The 15870-nt window shown below is 39.7% G+C and overlaps 2 protein-coding genes across 3 annotated transcripts in view; one reads left to right on the top strand and one right to left on the bottom strand.

The window, feature by feature from the left end:
• Positions 1-8204, bottom strand: part of rsu1 (Ras suppressor protein 1) — a 36103-nt gene extending 27899 nt beyond the window's left edge. Inside the window, exons 1-3 of one of the 2 annotated variants that reach the window (XM_032510811.1) lie at positions 7982-8204; positions 7770-7886; positions 2139-2189 (exon numbers count right to left, since the gene is read on the bottom strand). In XM_032510811.1, the coding sequence (XP_032366702.1) occupies positions 2139-2189; positions 7770-7878 (160 nt within the window). In that variant the 5' untranslated portion in view covers positions 7879-7886; positions 7982-8204. Of the gene's footprint in view, positions 1-2138; positions 2190-7769; positions 7897-7981 lie in introns of both variants that reach the window. The other variant, XM_032510810.1, reaches the window with a different exon arrangement.
• Positions 8205-8936: 732 nt separating this feature from the next.
• Positions 8937-15870, top strand: part of trdmt1 (tRNA aspartic acid methyltransferase 1) — a gene marked incomplete in the record, with an annotated part of 24591 nt that continues 17657 nt past the window's right edge. The window contains 8 exon segments of the mRNA XM_032510809.1: positions 8937-9109; positions 10397-10506; positions 11759-11835; positions 13075-13146; positions 13836-13901; positions 14076-14145; positions 14230-14304; positions 14835-15160. Coding sequence (XP_032366700.1) covers positions 9046-9109; positions 10397-10506; positions 11759-11835; positions 13075-13146; positions 13836-13901; positions 14076-14145; positions 14230-14304; positions 14835-15160 — 860 coding nt within the window.

Here is a 15870-nt window from a genome sequence, read left to right as displayed (position 1 = left end):
TATATATATATATAAATAAATGTCACAGCAACAAGTTTAATACATAAGTGAAACTTGATGTGGTTATTCAGTTTGTTACTTTAACAGTGGACACCCAGGTTGGTGTGAGTGTTGATGGGTGTGCGGTGACCTCTGCTGGTGCAAAACGCCATCACATCCCTTCCAATCAGCTGCTGCTGAACATGTGCATTGTTCCTGGTCCACAGGCCAGAGGAGCAACAGAACTGTGACTTTCTGAGTCTTGCCACCAATGGAGCTGGCTCTAGAGCTGTAATAATTCCAAAATGTTGCTGTACAATTCATTGTCTCAGAAATAAAGGGACAACAAAATAGAAAAAAAACATTAACTTAGGTATTACTTTTTCAAGCGTCACCGGACGCCACAATCTTCTGAACATAGTCATGTGGTTGTGTGGGGCTGATGGTCTTTATTAGCGTTGTGGCAACTCATTTGGCAGTGGCTTGCATGTAACGGGACATTCATCAATATCAAAAAGTCCCGCTCTACAGCTTTAAGTAAAGGATCCGAATGCTTCTCCCACTACTGACCAGAAATGTTTTTGATTGGCCAACAGTGCCTATCCAGGTGGCATTGTGTTGCGTCAAAAAGCTGAGCAAGGTTAGATATTCTTTTGCTGGACGACCCTTCGGCAACACAAAATAAATAAGACAAACCATTGCTTTAAATCACTGTTGCTGCTAAATCTCTACCTGACAAATCATTAAATGGCAAAACAACATACAAAGATTTAACAGAGTAATTCTGCATAACATTACAGGAGGACATATGCCCATAGCAATTAGAAACATGAAATATGCTCTGAGAGCTAATCTAGTCAGTCTGTAACTCCACACTGATTCACATTTGGCTGATGTGTTTGTCCAAAAAGACACTTGAACAACAAGCAAAACCCTGGTATGGTCCTTTAAGTTGTTAACATTCGGTCTGCAACAACAGAATACGATTTATATTCTCAATTATATTTATACTTTAACCTTTCTCTTAACTTAAACCTTTCTTCAAATATTTTACTGGTGTCGCATACGTGTAGTTAAAGGGTCATTATGTAATACTGACAGCTAGTGTTTAAAATAGTTACTGCAGTAACTATAGGTCGGGTAGAATCTATACACAACACACAGGCTAAAACACAGACAGAAATATTATCACGGAAGCCCTAAAAAGCCGTGGTTAGAAAAAACAGTTGCACATTACTACTAGTCTCGCAGACCTTCCTCCACTGCGCTGCGGGGGAAGGTCTGTTGAGTCCACACAGCATTCCTGGATGGAGAAATACATTCTCTGGTTTATTGGCAATTCTGTAAACCATTCACAAATAGCTTTGGCGGCGCTAAGTGCCGAACAGAGCCACGGTGCCGCTGCTAAATAACCTCAGGAAGGAACTTGTTTTGGTGGAACTAAGAAGTAGTTTTAGTCGTCAACAGAGAACTCAGATTGGACAGATAGTCTAGCTAGCTGTCTGGATTTACCCTGCAGAGACCTGAGGACCAGGTAACCATAGTCCTCAGATTGGACAGATAGTCTAGCTAGCTGTCTGGATTTACCCTGCAGAGACCTGAGGACCAGGTAACTATAGTCCTCAGATTGGACAGATAGTCTCTGCAGGGTGATCCAGACAGCTAGCTAGACTATCTGTCCAATCTGAGGACTATAGTACCGGTCCTCAGGTCTCTGCAGGGTAAATCCAGACAGCTAGCTAGACTGAGGACCAGGTAACCATAGTCCTCAGATTGGACAGATAGTCTAGCTAGCTGTCTGGATTTACCCTGCAGAGATCTGAGGACCAGGTAACCATAGTCCTCAGATTGGACAGACAGTCTAGCTAGCTGTCTGGATTTACCCTGCAGAGATCTGAGGACCAGGTAACCATAGTCCTCAGATTGGACAGACAGTCTAGCTAGCTGTCTGGATTTACCCTGCAGAGATATGAGGACCAGGTAACCATAGTCCTCAGATTGGACAGATAGTCTAGCTAGCTGTCTGGATTTACCCTGCAGAGATCTGAGGACCAGGTAACCATAGTCCTCAGATTGGACCAGATTGGAAAGCACCAGAACTATCCCAGAAGTGGAACGTTGTGGACTACATGACTACTGAGAGTGTGTGAGAGGCTTACCTGTGAGCTTGTTGTGGCTGAGGACCAGCTGCGTGATGTTAGACAGAGTGACTGCAACAACAGAACATCCAGTCAACACAACAGCACTGCAACTCACTCGGCACTTTGTTTACTCTGGCATCTTTCTTGTACACAATATTGTAATAAGGACTGTAATTAATAATATATTCACAGGAAATTCAATTTATAGTTGTATGTGGAGTAAAATGTACTATAGTTCTCTCTGAAATGTAGAGTAGAAGAAGAAAGTGGCATGAAAAGAAAAGACTCAAGTAAAGTACAAATTTGTACTTAAAAGGATCACTAAGGTCTATATAAAAGAGACTTCAGATACAGTATTCATCAATGAGGGGAGATGGCGGCAGGTTGATGACGTAGCTGCACGGCAAGGCACGCTAACCACGATGAGCCACGCTTCACTAAGCCTGTAAAGTAGAACCACTCTGTTTATGCCGTCCTAACCAAGTATTCCACTCTCATTTAAGTATACTAAACCATTGATCCTGCAAACCATGCCTCCGAAAGTTACAAAAGTAGATCAGATCAGGAGTTACAAGCCCGGACATGGAGGAGATGTATTGACATGGTCCATAGCAGCTTTATTAGAGAAAATCGGAAAGCCCTCTCTGCTGACTTCAACGCCACTATGGCAAAATTGGAGAAAGGCTTGATCACATACAAGCGACGGTATCCGACAATGTTGGATTGGGGCGCTCGAATTAAATGCTAACCTACAGGCAGAACGCCTGCTAGCTATGGAAATATCATGTGCCAAGCTAACTGAAAGCAATGCTAAATAGCTGCTAAAGTCACCGTCTGGAATCCCGTAGCCGCCGCAAAACACAGAGGTCTAGGCCTACCGGAGTCAATTGAGGGATATAATCCATCCACGTTCTTCTCTATGATCTGTTTGAGGTCTTCGGCAAGAAGATTCTGGATCTCCGCCGGAGTGCGACAGAGCTCACGGAGCCCTTGCAAAGAACCACAGCCGGGCCAACGGCCGAGACCGGTTCATCATCCTCTCTCATAAATACCAGGTCAAGATAAAATACCGCGAAGCCGGATGATGAGGGTCAGTTGAAATACCGGGACATTTGATATTCATCTACGGGACTACGCTCCGGGTTCGGGAACAACGACATCAGTACCGTGAGGTAATGGCGGAGCTATCACAACTAGAACTAAGCCACGCTGTGCGTTCCCTGCCAGGCTCACCATTAACTGAAGGGAGGGAGAAAGGCCTTGCATCGGTTGTGGAAGCAAAGGAATACATAGCGTCTATTCGGTTAGACTTCTATTCACCGACATTTGAGCATGATTGTACTTGTCTGGTAACGGGCAAACCAGACAACAGACTGTCTTGGTTAGCCTTTTCGTTTTCCTTATTTTCCTGCAGCCCCTGTGTGCGTAAGCTTTTTGAGTATAGTCTTTGGTTTTGATATAACTGATTAACAAGACGTTGACTTTTGTCCCACTGGTATGTATTTCTTGGGTTCATGGTTGTTACCTCTCCCTATCTTCGTTTTGGGTATTTTTTCTTCATACATTTAATCTTATTCAGTGGATAGGGATGAGTATTCTAAGGTGGTTAAAAGCTAAAAAATAATTGGCAGTTACTTTTCCTTTTCTTTTTTCTTCTTTTAATTTCTTAAATTAACTTTTTGTTGGAATAGACGTGGATTATCGTTATCCGTGTTAAGCGTTTAGAATATAAAGATGATTTTTATGTGAACATGTTACTTTATAAGATCCCAGCAACCTTTGTGTCATCAACTTAATATTTATAGTATTTCTCATATGGCGTTCGATGATTAAACTTTGATGGGAGGATGTTATGTTGACTGTTGGGTAAAAATTTAAATTGTAAATATTATATTCCTGAACATTAAAAAACTTAAATTATGTAAATACTCATCATTTGCCCTTAATATTAGAAGGCTTGGAAACATCATGAGGATTAGCTAATTTACTTTTAACCTCTGACTGAGCTTTGATGTCATCGGCTGCAGTGAACCTGGATTAATGACAGGACTTACTGATATTCTAATCTTATGATTACAAGCTAGTCACCAAAAACAGACTTGGCCGCCCGTGGTGGTGTCTGTTTTATGCATTCCAGACTCATATGACTGTTTGTGATGATTGTCTTAGATGATATCATGGTGATTCACTCTTTATTGAGAACCTCAAAAAGCTAAACAACTTATGTAGGAGTATTTATCGTCCCCCCGACTCGACTTTGATACTTTTAAAATTAAATGGAAGACATCTTATCTCCTAAACAGGAAAACAAGATTGTGTTCTGCTAGGGGACTTAATTGATTGTTCTCAAAGAAGATGCATCAAAATGACTTTATTAATACTTTACATTTCTCTTCCTTTTTTGTACCATAAATCAATTACTAGAGTGACCATCCACAAGTCAGCTATTGACATTTTTACAAACATCAAAATGCTAGGCTTGAATCTGGAGTTGTGTTATCAGATATTACTGACCATTTTCCAATTGTTTTTTTCTAGAATCTAGTAGTATATTAAATTACAGCAAGCAACTAAAACTAAAATCCTAAATGAGACTACTCTCAAACAATTGAGGTAGTTTACAGGCAAAAACTGGGAAGTATTTATGATTGTATGATCCAGACACTCTAGTGACTACCTATAAATCAGAATCACAAATTCATTAATCGTACCATCCCTGAGAAGACTGTAAATATGGTGAATTGGTCATAACCCCTGCTCACAAAGGTTATTTAAAATCTATTGCGCATAAGAACAAACTTTACAAAATGTCTTAAAAAACCAAGTGCCAAGAATAGAATTATAGTAATTAGGAATAAACTCACACTCTATATTGGAGGAAGTAAGTAGCCTTATTCAACCTCATTCAAGCATCTAAGGGTGACTCTAAGAAGTCTTGGAAAGTGCTAATGAAGTACTTAAAAAGAGCAAACAGCACTGTGCTTCCAGATATTGCTATAACTCCTCAAACGATATTGATCATAAACACTTTTATTAATTCTTTGCCTCACTGTTGGGAAAAACTTTCTAATAATATAAAACCACACCGCAGGGTATTTTCCTAACACTATTTGCAGGCAACTACAACAATTCTTTCTTTATGAAGCCACGGACTGCAACGAAGTCATTAAAATCATTTCAGACTTACGAAGTTCGTACAGCTGCGTGGTAGGATGAAATCTGTAGCATAATCTGAAAGCCATGCAGTTGATATCATTGAGCACTTACTTATTGCATAAACCTTTCGTTGTTCTCTGGAATTGTGCCGAAAGGGCAAAATTTCAAATTATAACCAGTTTTTAAATCTGGGGATAAATGATATGAGCAATTCGTCCCATTCTATTTGCCTACAATTTCTAAGGTTTTCGAGAGAGTAGTGTACAGAGGTAAATGGATACCTTGACAATTAAATATTATGTGTTTCTTCCCAATAGGCTTTAGGAAAATGATACAACTGCATGGGTATACTAGACTGACGAAAAGATCAAGATGCCATTGATAAGGTGACTGTGGTATGGTATTTTTTTAGATTTATCCAAAGCATTTGATACTATTGATTTGGAATCTTATTGAACAATTACATCATTATGGAATTAGAGTAGCACTTAGTTGGTTCAAAAGTTCTAGTGGCAGACAGCAATTTGTAATATTAAGGAACAAATTTCTTTAAGAACACCATTAAATTTGGAGTCCCTCAGGGATCCATTTTGGGCCCCTCTTTGTTTTGTTATAGTTATACTTTGAAATTCCCACAGGTTTACATAAAGTTTTATTTGCGTGACACAAATTTATTCTTATCACATAAGAGTCCAATGACTGGAAGAATGAATAGAGAATTAAGAAATGGAATTGGTTTCGGGGTAATATTATCTCTTACATATAAAAAGACAATACATTGTATTTCATTCTAATCAAAACCATAGTAAACAAGCATGTCTGTGTTAAAATAAATGAACAAATAATTGAAAGAGAAATGCCACTAAATTCCTTGGAGTTTTATTGATGAAAATTTAAATTTCAATGCCATATTGATCACCTAATTAAAATTTATCTAAATATGTCGACTATTTTTTAAACTAAGACATTACTTCCACACCACACTGCTCACCTTATATAAAACTTTGTTTGACCGCATTTATTATTGTAATACTATGGTGTACACTTTTCCTAGCCATTTGGGAAACTACATAGTTTACAGAAAAAAGTTACGGGCATTAATGTGGTCTGAGCCTAACACCCCCACTCGTCCTCTATTTCATCGTCTTGGATTACTGAGGCTCCCTGACATAACATATATCTAATGCCTGTATGATGTTCCAGGTTTTTCACAGGTTAAACGGCAGGTTGTGTGAGCTTGTCCCATCTGTCCCCCTGTATACCTAGATACAAGGGAAAATGCCGAATTACTGTAAAAAACGTCGGTAAAATGTCACCGGATTGTGTTGTAGGGGACCGCAGATTTGGAACGAGCTTGAGGAAAACTTAAATTGTTGCTATCTGTCTCCATCTTAAGAAACGTCAAGGAAAATGCTTTCTTCATATTGTTGATCATTTTTAATAATTCTAATTTGTGCTGGGATTGTTTGTTTATTTGTTGTTTGGGTTTGTTTGTTTTGTTTGTCTATGGTAATGAGTTTGGAGGTGTGTTGGTGTTGTTGTTTTGTTTTCGGGCCCCCTCTGAAAGCTTTAGTAGCTTATTTGGGGTTCCCATTTCATGCGTCCTGTATAGGATTGTTGTGCCTCATGGAATGTGTGTCTGAATTTACAATAATGACGTGTAAATAAACCAACGAAACGAACGAATATAGGGACCACTAGGTCTATCTAAAGAGACTAACGATCAGTTTAGGGACCACTAGGTCTATATAAAAGAGACCTCAGATCAGTTAGGGACCACTAAGGTCTTATAAAAGAGACCTCAGATCCAGTATTAGGGACCACTAAGGTCTATATAAAGAGACTTCAGATACAGTATTAGGGACCTAAGTCTATATAAAAGAGACTTCAGATACAGTATTAGACCACTAAGGTCTATTAAAGAGACTTCAGATACAGTATTAGGGACCACTAAGGTCTATATAAAAGGAGCTACTCAGATCAGTATTAGGGACCCACTAGGTCTATAAAAGAGACTTCAGATACAGTTAGGACCACTAAGGTCTAATAAAAAGAGACTTCAGATACAGTATTAGGGACCATAGGTCTAAAAAGAGACTTCAGATCAATATTAGGGACCACTAAGGTCTATTAAAGAGACTTCAGATACAGTATTAGGACCACTAAGGTCTATATAAAAGAGCTTCATACAGTATTGGGACCACTAAGTCTATATAAAGAGACTTCGATACAGTATAGAACCCACTAAGGTCTATATAAAAGAGACTTCAGATACAGTATTAGGGGACCACTAAGGTTAGCAGGATAACGGTTTCACTGGCGTTTTTGTCACCATATATATTGTTGAGGTATAGTTTGTAACTTATGACAAATACAGTATTCGTTGATTCTTCATGTCAAACGAACATTCTTCCTTAATATTAGCTAACCTACTGTCGGTTCCAATAGCTAGTTTCCTTTATGTTGGTGGTGAAATGGAAGACATTGTCTTACATAGTCCTGGGATGTCCAGCATGTTGGAAATGCCCCTGTCGCACATCTCCACCTCTGGAATGTTCTTGTCCCGACTCTCCTCCACTATCTTCTTCAAAGACTTGGACATCTTGTTTTCTGTGAACATGGAATAGAAAAGGAGCACAGCGTGTAAAGTTAACGTTAGTTAGAAATGTTACGTTGTAGCGTTAACATAAACAACCAGCACTCACGCGGTCAGCGGCGGGAAAATGTGAAAATTGCTATGGCGACACAATGAAAAACACTGGGGGTGGGGAACAAAGGAATGAAAAAGAGAAATATACTGGCTTTGTGATCAAATTCTGCTAAAGACTTCGCTTCAAGCTGACACCCAACCGGAAGTTTATGTGAGAAGCAGACACCATTCCATAATAGGATACTTCCGGGTCCTTCAGCCACTCCTCCCTGTCAAATTAAGAGCTCCAGCAGCTGCAAAAATACATTCTAGAAAAATCTTTTTGGTTGACAACAAGTAACAACAAACACATGAACATTATTAAGATTATATACAAAGCCCTGCTCAGACCAATTGTTACTTTAACAGAAGCGTAATACAATAATAGAATTATTTAAGATATATTTTTTTAAATATATATTTTACATTATTTCTTAAAACTTTACAAAGCAAAAACAGAAATACGATTTGCTGGAAGTAGCCTACAATATTGCTTCTGTGCCAGTGTCTTGAATAATTATGTGACAAATATAGGTTAGAAAGTTGAAAGTCTACAGCTCATTTTTCATAGAAGGTGAAATATTTCTTTTATCATGCATTTTGTTTAGTAAGGTTTTGACTTGAAATATTTTCTCATATATTTGGAAGATGCACCTTTACTCAAATATATATAAATATGTATATATATCAATATTATCATATGACAATATTATATATGTGTATACGCATATGGTATATGTACATGCAACTATGACTGTAAATGTACATTGTGGCATCAAGAATTTAACAAACCAAGTTTTTTTCTGTATATATGAATTAACTTGTGTGCATGCAAAATGTTGCCATAATATTGACATAGTATTAATTACATATTAACGTATGTATAATTATTTACCTAAATGCACCTGGACACATAATGAGAAATTCTCTATGGAAATTCTTAGATTATATTAAATAATCCCACCCCACTCTCCAGACCAGACAGCGGCGGTAACGCGCCATTTTGTTGTTGACAACACCCATGAAACACCACAAAGAAGAACTGTCTGCCGAATAAATGTAGAAGAAGAAGAAGAAGTGATGGTGTCATGGCGGGTGCTCGAGCTCTACAGCGGGATAGGAGGGATGCATTATGCTTTAAAGGGTGAGCTATCGTTAACCGTACATTAATGAGTGGCTTAAAGTAGATTTAGCTCTTTATACGTTCTACGCCGTAACCGCTCTGCCACGGTGTGTTGTATTGAAGCGGACTAACGTTAACAGTTACAGTTACCGTCACCGTCAACAAATCCCAATGTTCAATGTTCGGTGGGCTGTCCTACCCATAGACTGACAGTCTATGGTCCAACACCAAATTACGAATGTGTTAGGTCCAAATCCACATATGGAGCCTGTCACTACCATAGACGTATACGGTATACAGACTGCCATAGAATGTATACCGTACTATCTGTGGTAGCGACCATAAAAGTCACTACCATAGACAGTACGGTATACAGTCCATGGTCACTACCATAGACATAACGGTATACAGTCCATGGTCACGACCATAGGCAGTACGGTATTCTATGGTCACTACCATAGGCAGTACGGTATTCTATGGTCACTACCATAGACAGTACTGTATACAGTCCATGGTCACTACCATAGGCAGTACGGTATTCTATGGTCACTACCATAGACAATACGGTATACAGTCCATGGTCACTACCATAGACAGTACGGTATTCTATGGTCACTAACATAGACAGTACGGTATTCTATGGTCACTACCATAGACAGTACGGTATTCTATGGTCACTACCATAGACAGTACGGTATACAGTCCATGGTCACTACCATAGACAGAATAGACAGTATACAGATGTGAGTTGCGCATGCCTCAAGCAAACTTTCTGTGGACAAAGTACCCACAATCCATAGCATTAGGGACATAAAATAATAATCACTTTATTTTTTCAAGACTTGCTCCTTTGTCATTATTGTTAAACAACATTGGGTGTATTAAAATGTATGTATGTATGTGTGTCTGTGTATATCTCAACACCATCAATTGTGTGTCAGCACCATAAGATGGATGTATCAGTGTCTTGGGTGTGGAATGCCGTTTTATTCAATATTACATAAATACATGAATAAAAAATAAATAAATATGCCTTTGAAATATATCATGAAATAAACAAATGAGGCAATAAATAATATAAATGTAAATATTAATATAAAAATGAATCAGTTAGCTAAATAGATTAAAGGTTTTCCTTTTAATTATTTCGAGAGACTTTTTTTCCCTAAATCCACATTTAATGATTTTCTTTGTTCATTTTCAGATCTAATATGCAAATTAAGGGGCGTGGTTACCTCTCCCATTTACAACAGAGCCGTGCTCTGTACCTAGCGCACAGTCTAGCTTATCGTCTGTTTCTTTCTCCAGAGAGTGGCATACCTGCCCAGGTAGTGGCCGCCATCGACATAAACACCACGGCCAATCAAATCTACGGGCACAACTTCCCTGACACGGCGCTGTGGAACAAGACCATCGAGGTGGGTGAGAGGGGACTACCTGCAGCTGATCAGGGATTCTAACTACAGCTATCACGATGTTTTTGACCAACTCTATCCGTGTCGATGTTGGAGGGTTGACTATTTGGGCTTACACAAAGAGTTTTGGTAAAACAAATCACCCATGATGTGGGTAAATTGACTTATTGGGTAGAGGCAAATAATTAAACAGCTAGAGCAGTCTAAGGTCAGAATATGACATCACTTTACTGTAATGTAGCCTTTAAAACCAGGAAAAGACACCACTTATGTTATGATATATGGCCCTCATATATTAGATCAATGTTGGGATATACAGTATGTATGTATATATAGATATATCTATCCAGTAGAACTACATGAAGCAGGTTTTTAAAAGCCTGTTGTGCGACTTGCAAAAATCCACTGCTCCCTGTTCAGATGCACCAATCAGGGCTAATATATATATATATATATATATATATATATATATATATATACTTTGGCCAGCCCTGCATCTGTTGCTTGTCATTGAATGAGCTGGTGATTTTTTCTGTGATGAGGTTGTAATATTTTATATTTTATTTTGGTTTTGACTTGAGTTTTAGGTACCTTTTTCAGAGTGTGTTTGCTAATTTTAGTTCAGTTTTTCAGAAAGGTTTAGTTAGTTTTCCAGTAGTTAAAGTTGGGTTTTAGTTGGTTTCAGTGTTTCTGTTAGGGCCAGGTCGGTTACACTTTACTGCATGAGAGTGACATGACACCGTCATGAACACACAACACTCTCATGACGCTCTCATGACACTCATGACACAGGCATGACATATTAACCCTAACCCTAACATTTACCATAACTTGTCATCACATAACCGAATGACACTTACTAAAAAAAAAGATCTCATATGTCATAACTGCTTATGACAAGTTCATGATGGTGTCATGTCACTGTCATGTAGCAAACTTCAAGTAAAATGTAACCGCCAGGTCTAATGTCTCAGAATTAGCATGTAAAATACATGGTTTGAGAACATAGAAATGGCCATAATTCATCTTTGTGCATTCGTTTTTATGGTGACGTACAGCGCCGCCTCATGTCAAGTCCGTAAAAGTTTATAAAACCAGGAAAATACAACGTGTCATATTAGAATATCCAAAATCTAAGACAATATCGAGTCTAGGGTAGAGTGATTCACAGATGAACCAATCCTCTGGGCTTTATTTAGAACTTTGCCATGTTATAACTTTTAAAAGCTTGAATAGTTTTACCTTTTACTTTTAGGGCATATCCCTAGATGACTTCAATAAGTTATCTATTGACATGATTTTGATGAGTCCTCCCTGCCAGCCTTTCACCAGGTAGGTCGGGGGGGGTTGTGTGTACTGAGCACTGATACAACGTAACTAAGTACATTTACTTCAGTTATGTACATATGTCCAAATGTTGAGGTACTTGTACTTTACTTGAGTTTTTTCTCTTCATGCCACTTTCTACTTCTACTCCTCTACATTTCAGAGAGAACTATTCTACTTTTTATTCCACTACATTCATCTGGCAGCTTTAGTTACTAGTTACTTTACACATTAAGATTTATGCACACAAAACACTAGGGGTGTGCAAAATATTGGATTCACATTCGTATCACGATTCAAGCTCTACAGATTCAAAACTAAGTCATAGAATTCCAAAAATCAAATCTTTTTTTTGTGATGCCGTGTATTCTATCACATGGGAAAAGTTTACATTTATATTGTGTCACACTTTTTTTTTAATAGAGAATCATTTTTTTAATTAAATGGATTTCGAATCTTGAGCCTAAAAATCTAGAAACCTAGATATTTTCTTAACTGTGCACCCCTGCAAAACACCTGTAGTTTATCAAATGTGATGTTTGATTATAAGGTAACCTAGCAACAATATAACGGCCTCCAGGTCCAGCTGAGATGATGATGTCATTAAACACACAGCCGGTTGGATGCTTTACTCTTTCCACAATGGGAGGATTTATCTTTATCTTTAATACTTTTACTGAAGTTACATTTTCACTGCAGGCCTATTACTTGTATTAAGGTATTTTAGTAAAGGATCTGAACACTTCTTCACCTGCTGGTTTGCCGTGTGATCCAACAAATTGTCCAAACTTAATCAGAGTAAGTAACGAGTTGAAACCTTCTAAAAGAAATAAATTGGACCAAGCAATTGTCCAAATGCCAGGTTTTTTATGTTTAGGTCTTAGCGAGTGGGTGCCTGTGTTATTTGACTGAAAACTATACATTAATACTTGATTTTGGACCATGAACAACAAGCTAACATATTTATAAAGAAAGTTCCGCTCTGTACTAATGTATGTACGAGACATTTATACTAATAAAGGTTTTTTTTTTTTAAATCAAGTAAGTTACAACAAAGCCCAGCAAACAAGAAAAGAAGCAACAATGTCTAAAATGAAAATCTAACAATTCCAATATGAAGCTCCTAAGGAAGATGTAGGACCAGCAGGTGGAGGGTTGGAGACTCTGCAGCTCTCTGACTGACGGGGTTATTGGAAATGTCTCAACCATGTAGGGGACATCTCTCTTAGTTTGTCCTCTGTGCAGGTTAGGACTCCAGGGGGACGTTGCTGACCTGAGGACCAAGAGCTTCCTCTACATCCTCGATCTTCTGCCAAGGTCTTTCATCTCCACGTCTTGGTTTCATATTGCCCTCTAGTCGGCCTGGATGAAAACACATTTTCATGTCGAAATTTGTAAGAATGCAATTTCCTAGCCACGCGTTGTTTTTTTTTCTTCTTTTTTCTTTCTTTCTCGAATCAAACCGACGCCAGCTGCGTCAAGGACTCAGCCGCTGTATGTGGGGCGCACCAGGTGAGCTACCCAGGCGCCCCAAATGTCTGCAGATTAAAATCGGATCGGATTTGTGTTTCAGTGTCAAGTGCACAATAATGCAGGCGGCAACAAGGTGGAATCAACATTAGCAAATCAAAATCAAAATCCCTTTTCTATTGGGATGTTTGTACCATAATATACTATGACTAGTTTTTTTACTCTTTTCGGCTTGCTATGACTTTTTGACATGCTAACATGCTGTACCATGATTTTTTGAGATGCAATGTTTTTGACTTATCGATAGGCTATTCGATGACTTTTTGACATGCTATACTATGACTTTTTATAACTCTCTGGTAAGCAATATTGCAATATCAGCTGAACATACAACGGACTGGCTCTCCAGGCTCCATTCTCCATCACGCAACCGTGTGGGTGCATCCACCAAATGGACCTTTGAATCATTTCATTTAAAACAATTTCAAATGTATCTCTGTATCTATTTCTTCCTCCATGTGACGGTGGGTGGCCAGGCTGAGCAGGCTGCCGCGCTTCCTCCTGCTGGAGAACGTCAAAGGCTTCGAGAGCTCCTCTGCCAGGTAACCATGGAGACCTGCACGGTGCATTCAGAAAGCCTGGAAGGTCACCATGCCAGTATTGGGTATTGAAATCTGTATTGAAAAATGTGATTTCGAATTTATGTTTGATTTAGAATGACTGTTAAAAGCACTGTAAGGTGACGGTGTTCCTCATATTCCTCTTCTACTCTCCAGGGAACGTTTGGTGAAAACACTCGTGGAATGTGGTTACACTTTCCATGAGGTCATGGTCTCACCCACAAGTGTAAGAGACCCACTATGACTCATTTCAATAAATACATCTGCAGAGCAAGTTATATTTACATCACTGTTCTATCCATAAATCCAGGTCGGGATGCCAAATTCCAGACTGCGATACTTCCTGATTGCCAAGATTTCAACAGAGAACTTCATCAGTTCAAAGGTGAGGCTTGCTGAATATGTATTAAATATATCAAAGAGACATTTTAGCACTATCTCTGTGTCAGCCAAAGCTGCAGCTACAACGGTAATATTTCATATTTTTTCAAATCCTTAAACCTTTTGGTACAAAACCTTGTACTTTCGACGTATGTCATTTTGTGTGAGTCTATATGTAGTTTTTTAGGAACACTCTACTTATTGTGCCTTTTTTTTTTTTTAAGGATTCTATCTTTAAGTAATTCTCACATAACCAAAGATGGATCGGTTTTGACTTGCCAGTAGCCATGGAAACAGTTTGGCCCTATTAGTTTTAAAACGTCTGCTCCTCTACCCTGATGTTAGAGAGGGGAATTGGATTTCAGTGAGTAGAAGTTGCTCAGAATAATCAACACAACTCCCTAAAAATCTGTTTATACCTAAGAAACTGTCCCGATGCAGTGTTTGGGTGTAATTTGAGGAAATCGGGTCTGTTAGGACTTGGTAGTACTGGTACTGCAGATGGAAGGCTTTTGATAAAGTATGTCATCTTAGATCTTAGATGCCTTCCCACATCCTGCTGAGAAGGACTCCCCTGAGCCGCCCACAGTGCCGAGCCCTCCCCGCTCAGGCACCTGGCAGCCGGAGGAGGGAAAGCAGGGGGGTCAGGTCCTGTATAAGCTCGAGACCACAATGGATGCCCAGAGGAAGAGGATTCAGAACAACGATCTCTCTGTCAGGCAGATCCAAGACTTCCTGCAACCACAGACGGAAGTAAACCTGGAAGACTTTCTCCTTCCTCCTAAAACTCTGCTGCGATATGCTCTGCTCCTGGACATAGTCAGGCCCACGTGCAGGAGGTCTGTGTGCTTCACCAAAGGGTGAGTCCTCTTCATCTCACTGTCGCTACCTTCGCTTGTCTCACTAGTATTGCAGATAATAACATGGTAAATGCAAATTGGAGATGAAACCTCAGTGACTCAGGGATGGGATACCTGTGCTGAAAAGGTCTTTTATTTGATTTAGCTGTAAATGTCACTGCTATCCACCGGGTGTGTCTGCACTGCATTCTGGAGGCGCCGCTGCCCACGTGTCCATTCAAGAAAATGCTTGATAATCCACCAGCCGCGCCACAGCGTGTCCCGGGAGCGTCCCAGTAGCGTGCCGGGAGCGTCTCAGGAGCGTCTCGGAAGCGTCTCAGGAGCGTCTCAGGAGTGTCCCAGTAGTGTCCCAGGAGCGTCCCGGTAGCGTCCCGGTAGCGTCCCAGTAGTGTCCCAGGAGCGTCCCAGGAGCGTCTCAGGAGCGTCCCGGGAGTGTCCCAGGAGCGTCCCGGGAGCGTCTCAGGAGCGTCCCGGTAGCGTTCCGGGAGCGTCCCGGGAGCGTCCCAGGAGTGTCCCAGTAGTGTCCCAAGAGAGTGTCTGCAGCAACTCTCTGCTCTGCTAAAGATAAGCGGCAGTCTATTTTCTGGCAAGCCGTGGGTCGTTCAGATATCCGGCTTCCGTCCCCATCCCCCATCCCCCCAATATCGGATACTGTAGACTAGGGCTGCACTATTATGTCCAAAATGATAATCACGATTATTTTGATCAAA

This window comes from Etheostoma spectabile, unplaced genomic scaffold (assembly GCF_008692095.1).
Source record: "Etheostoma spectabile isolate EspeVRDwgs_2016 unplaced genomic scaffold, UIUC_Espe_1.0 scaffold272, whole genome shotgun sequence".
In the NCBI taxonomy this organism is placed as follows: Eukaryota; Metazoa; Chordata; class Actinopteri; order Perciformes; family Percidae; genus Etheostoma; species Etheostoma spectabile.
Note: the sequence above shows the minus strand (reverse complement) of the source record. Positions and strands in the feature narration are given on the sequence as shown.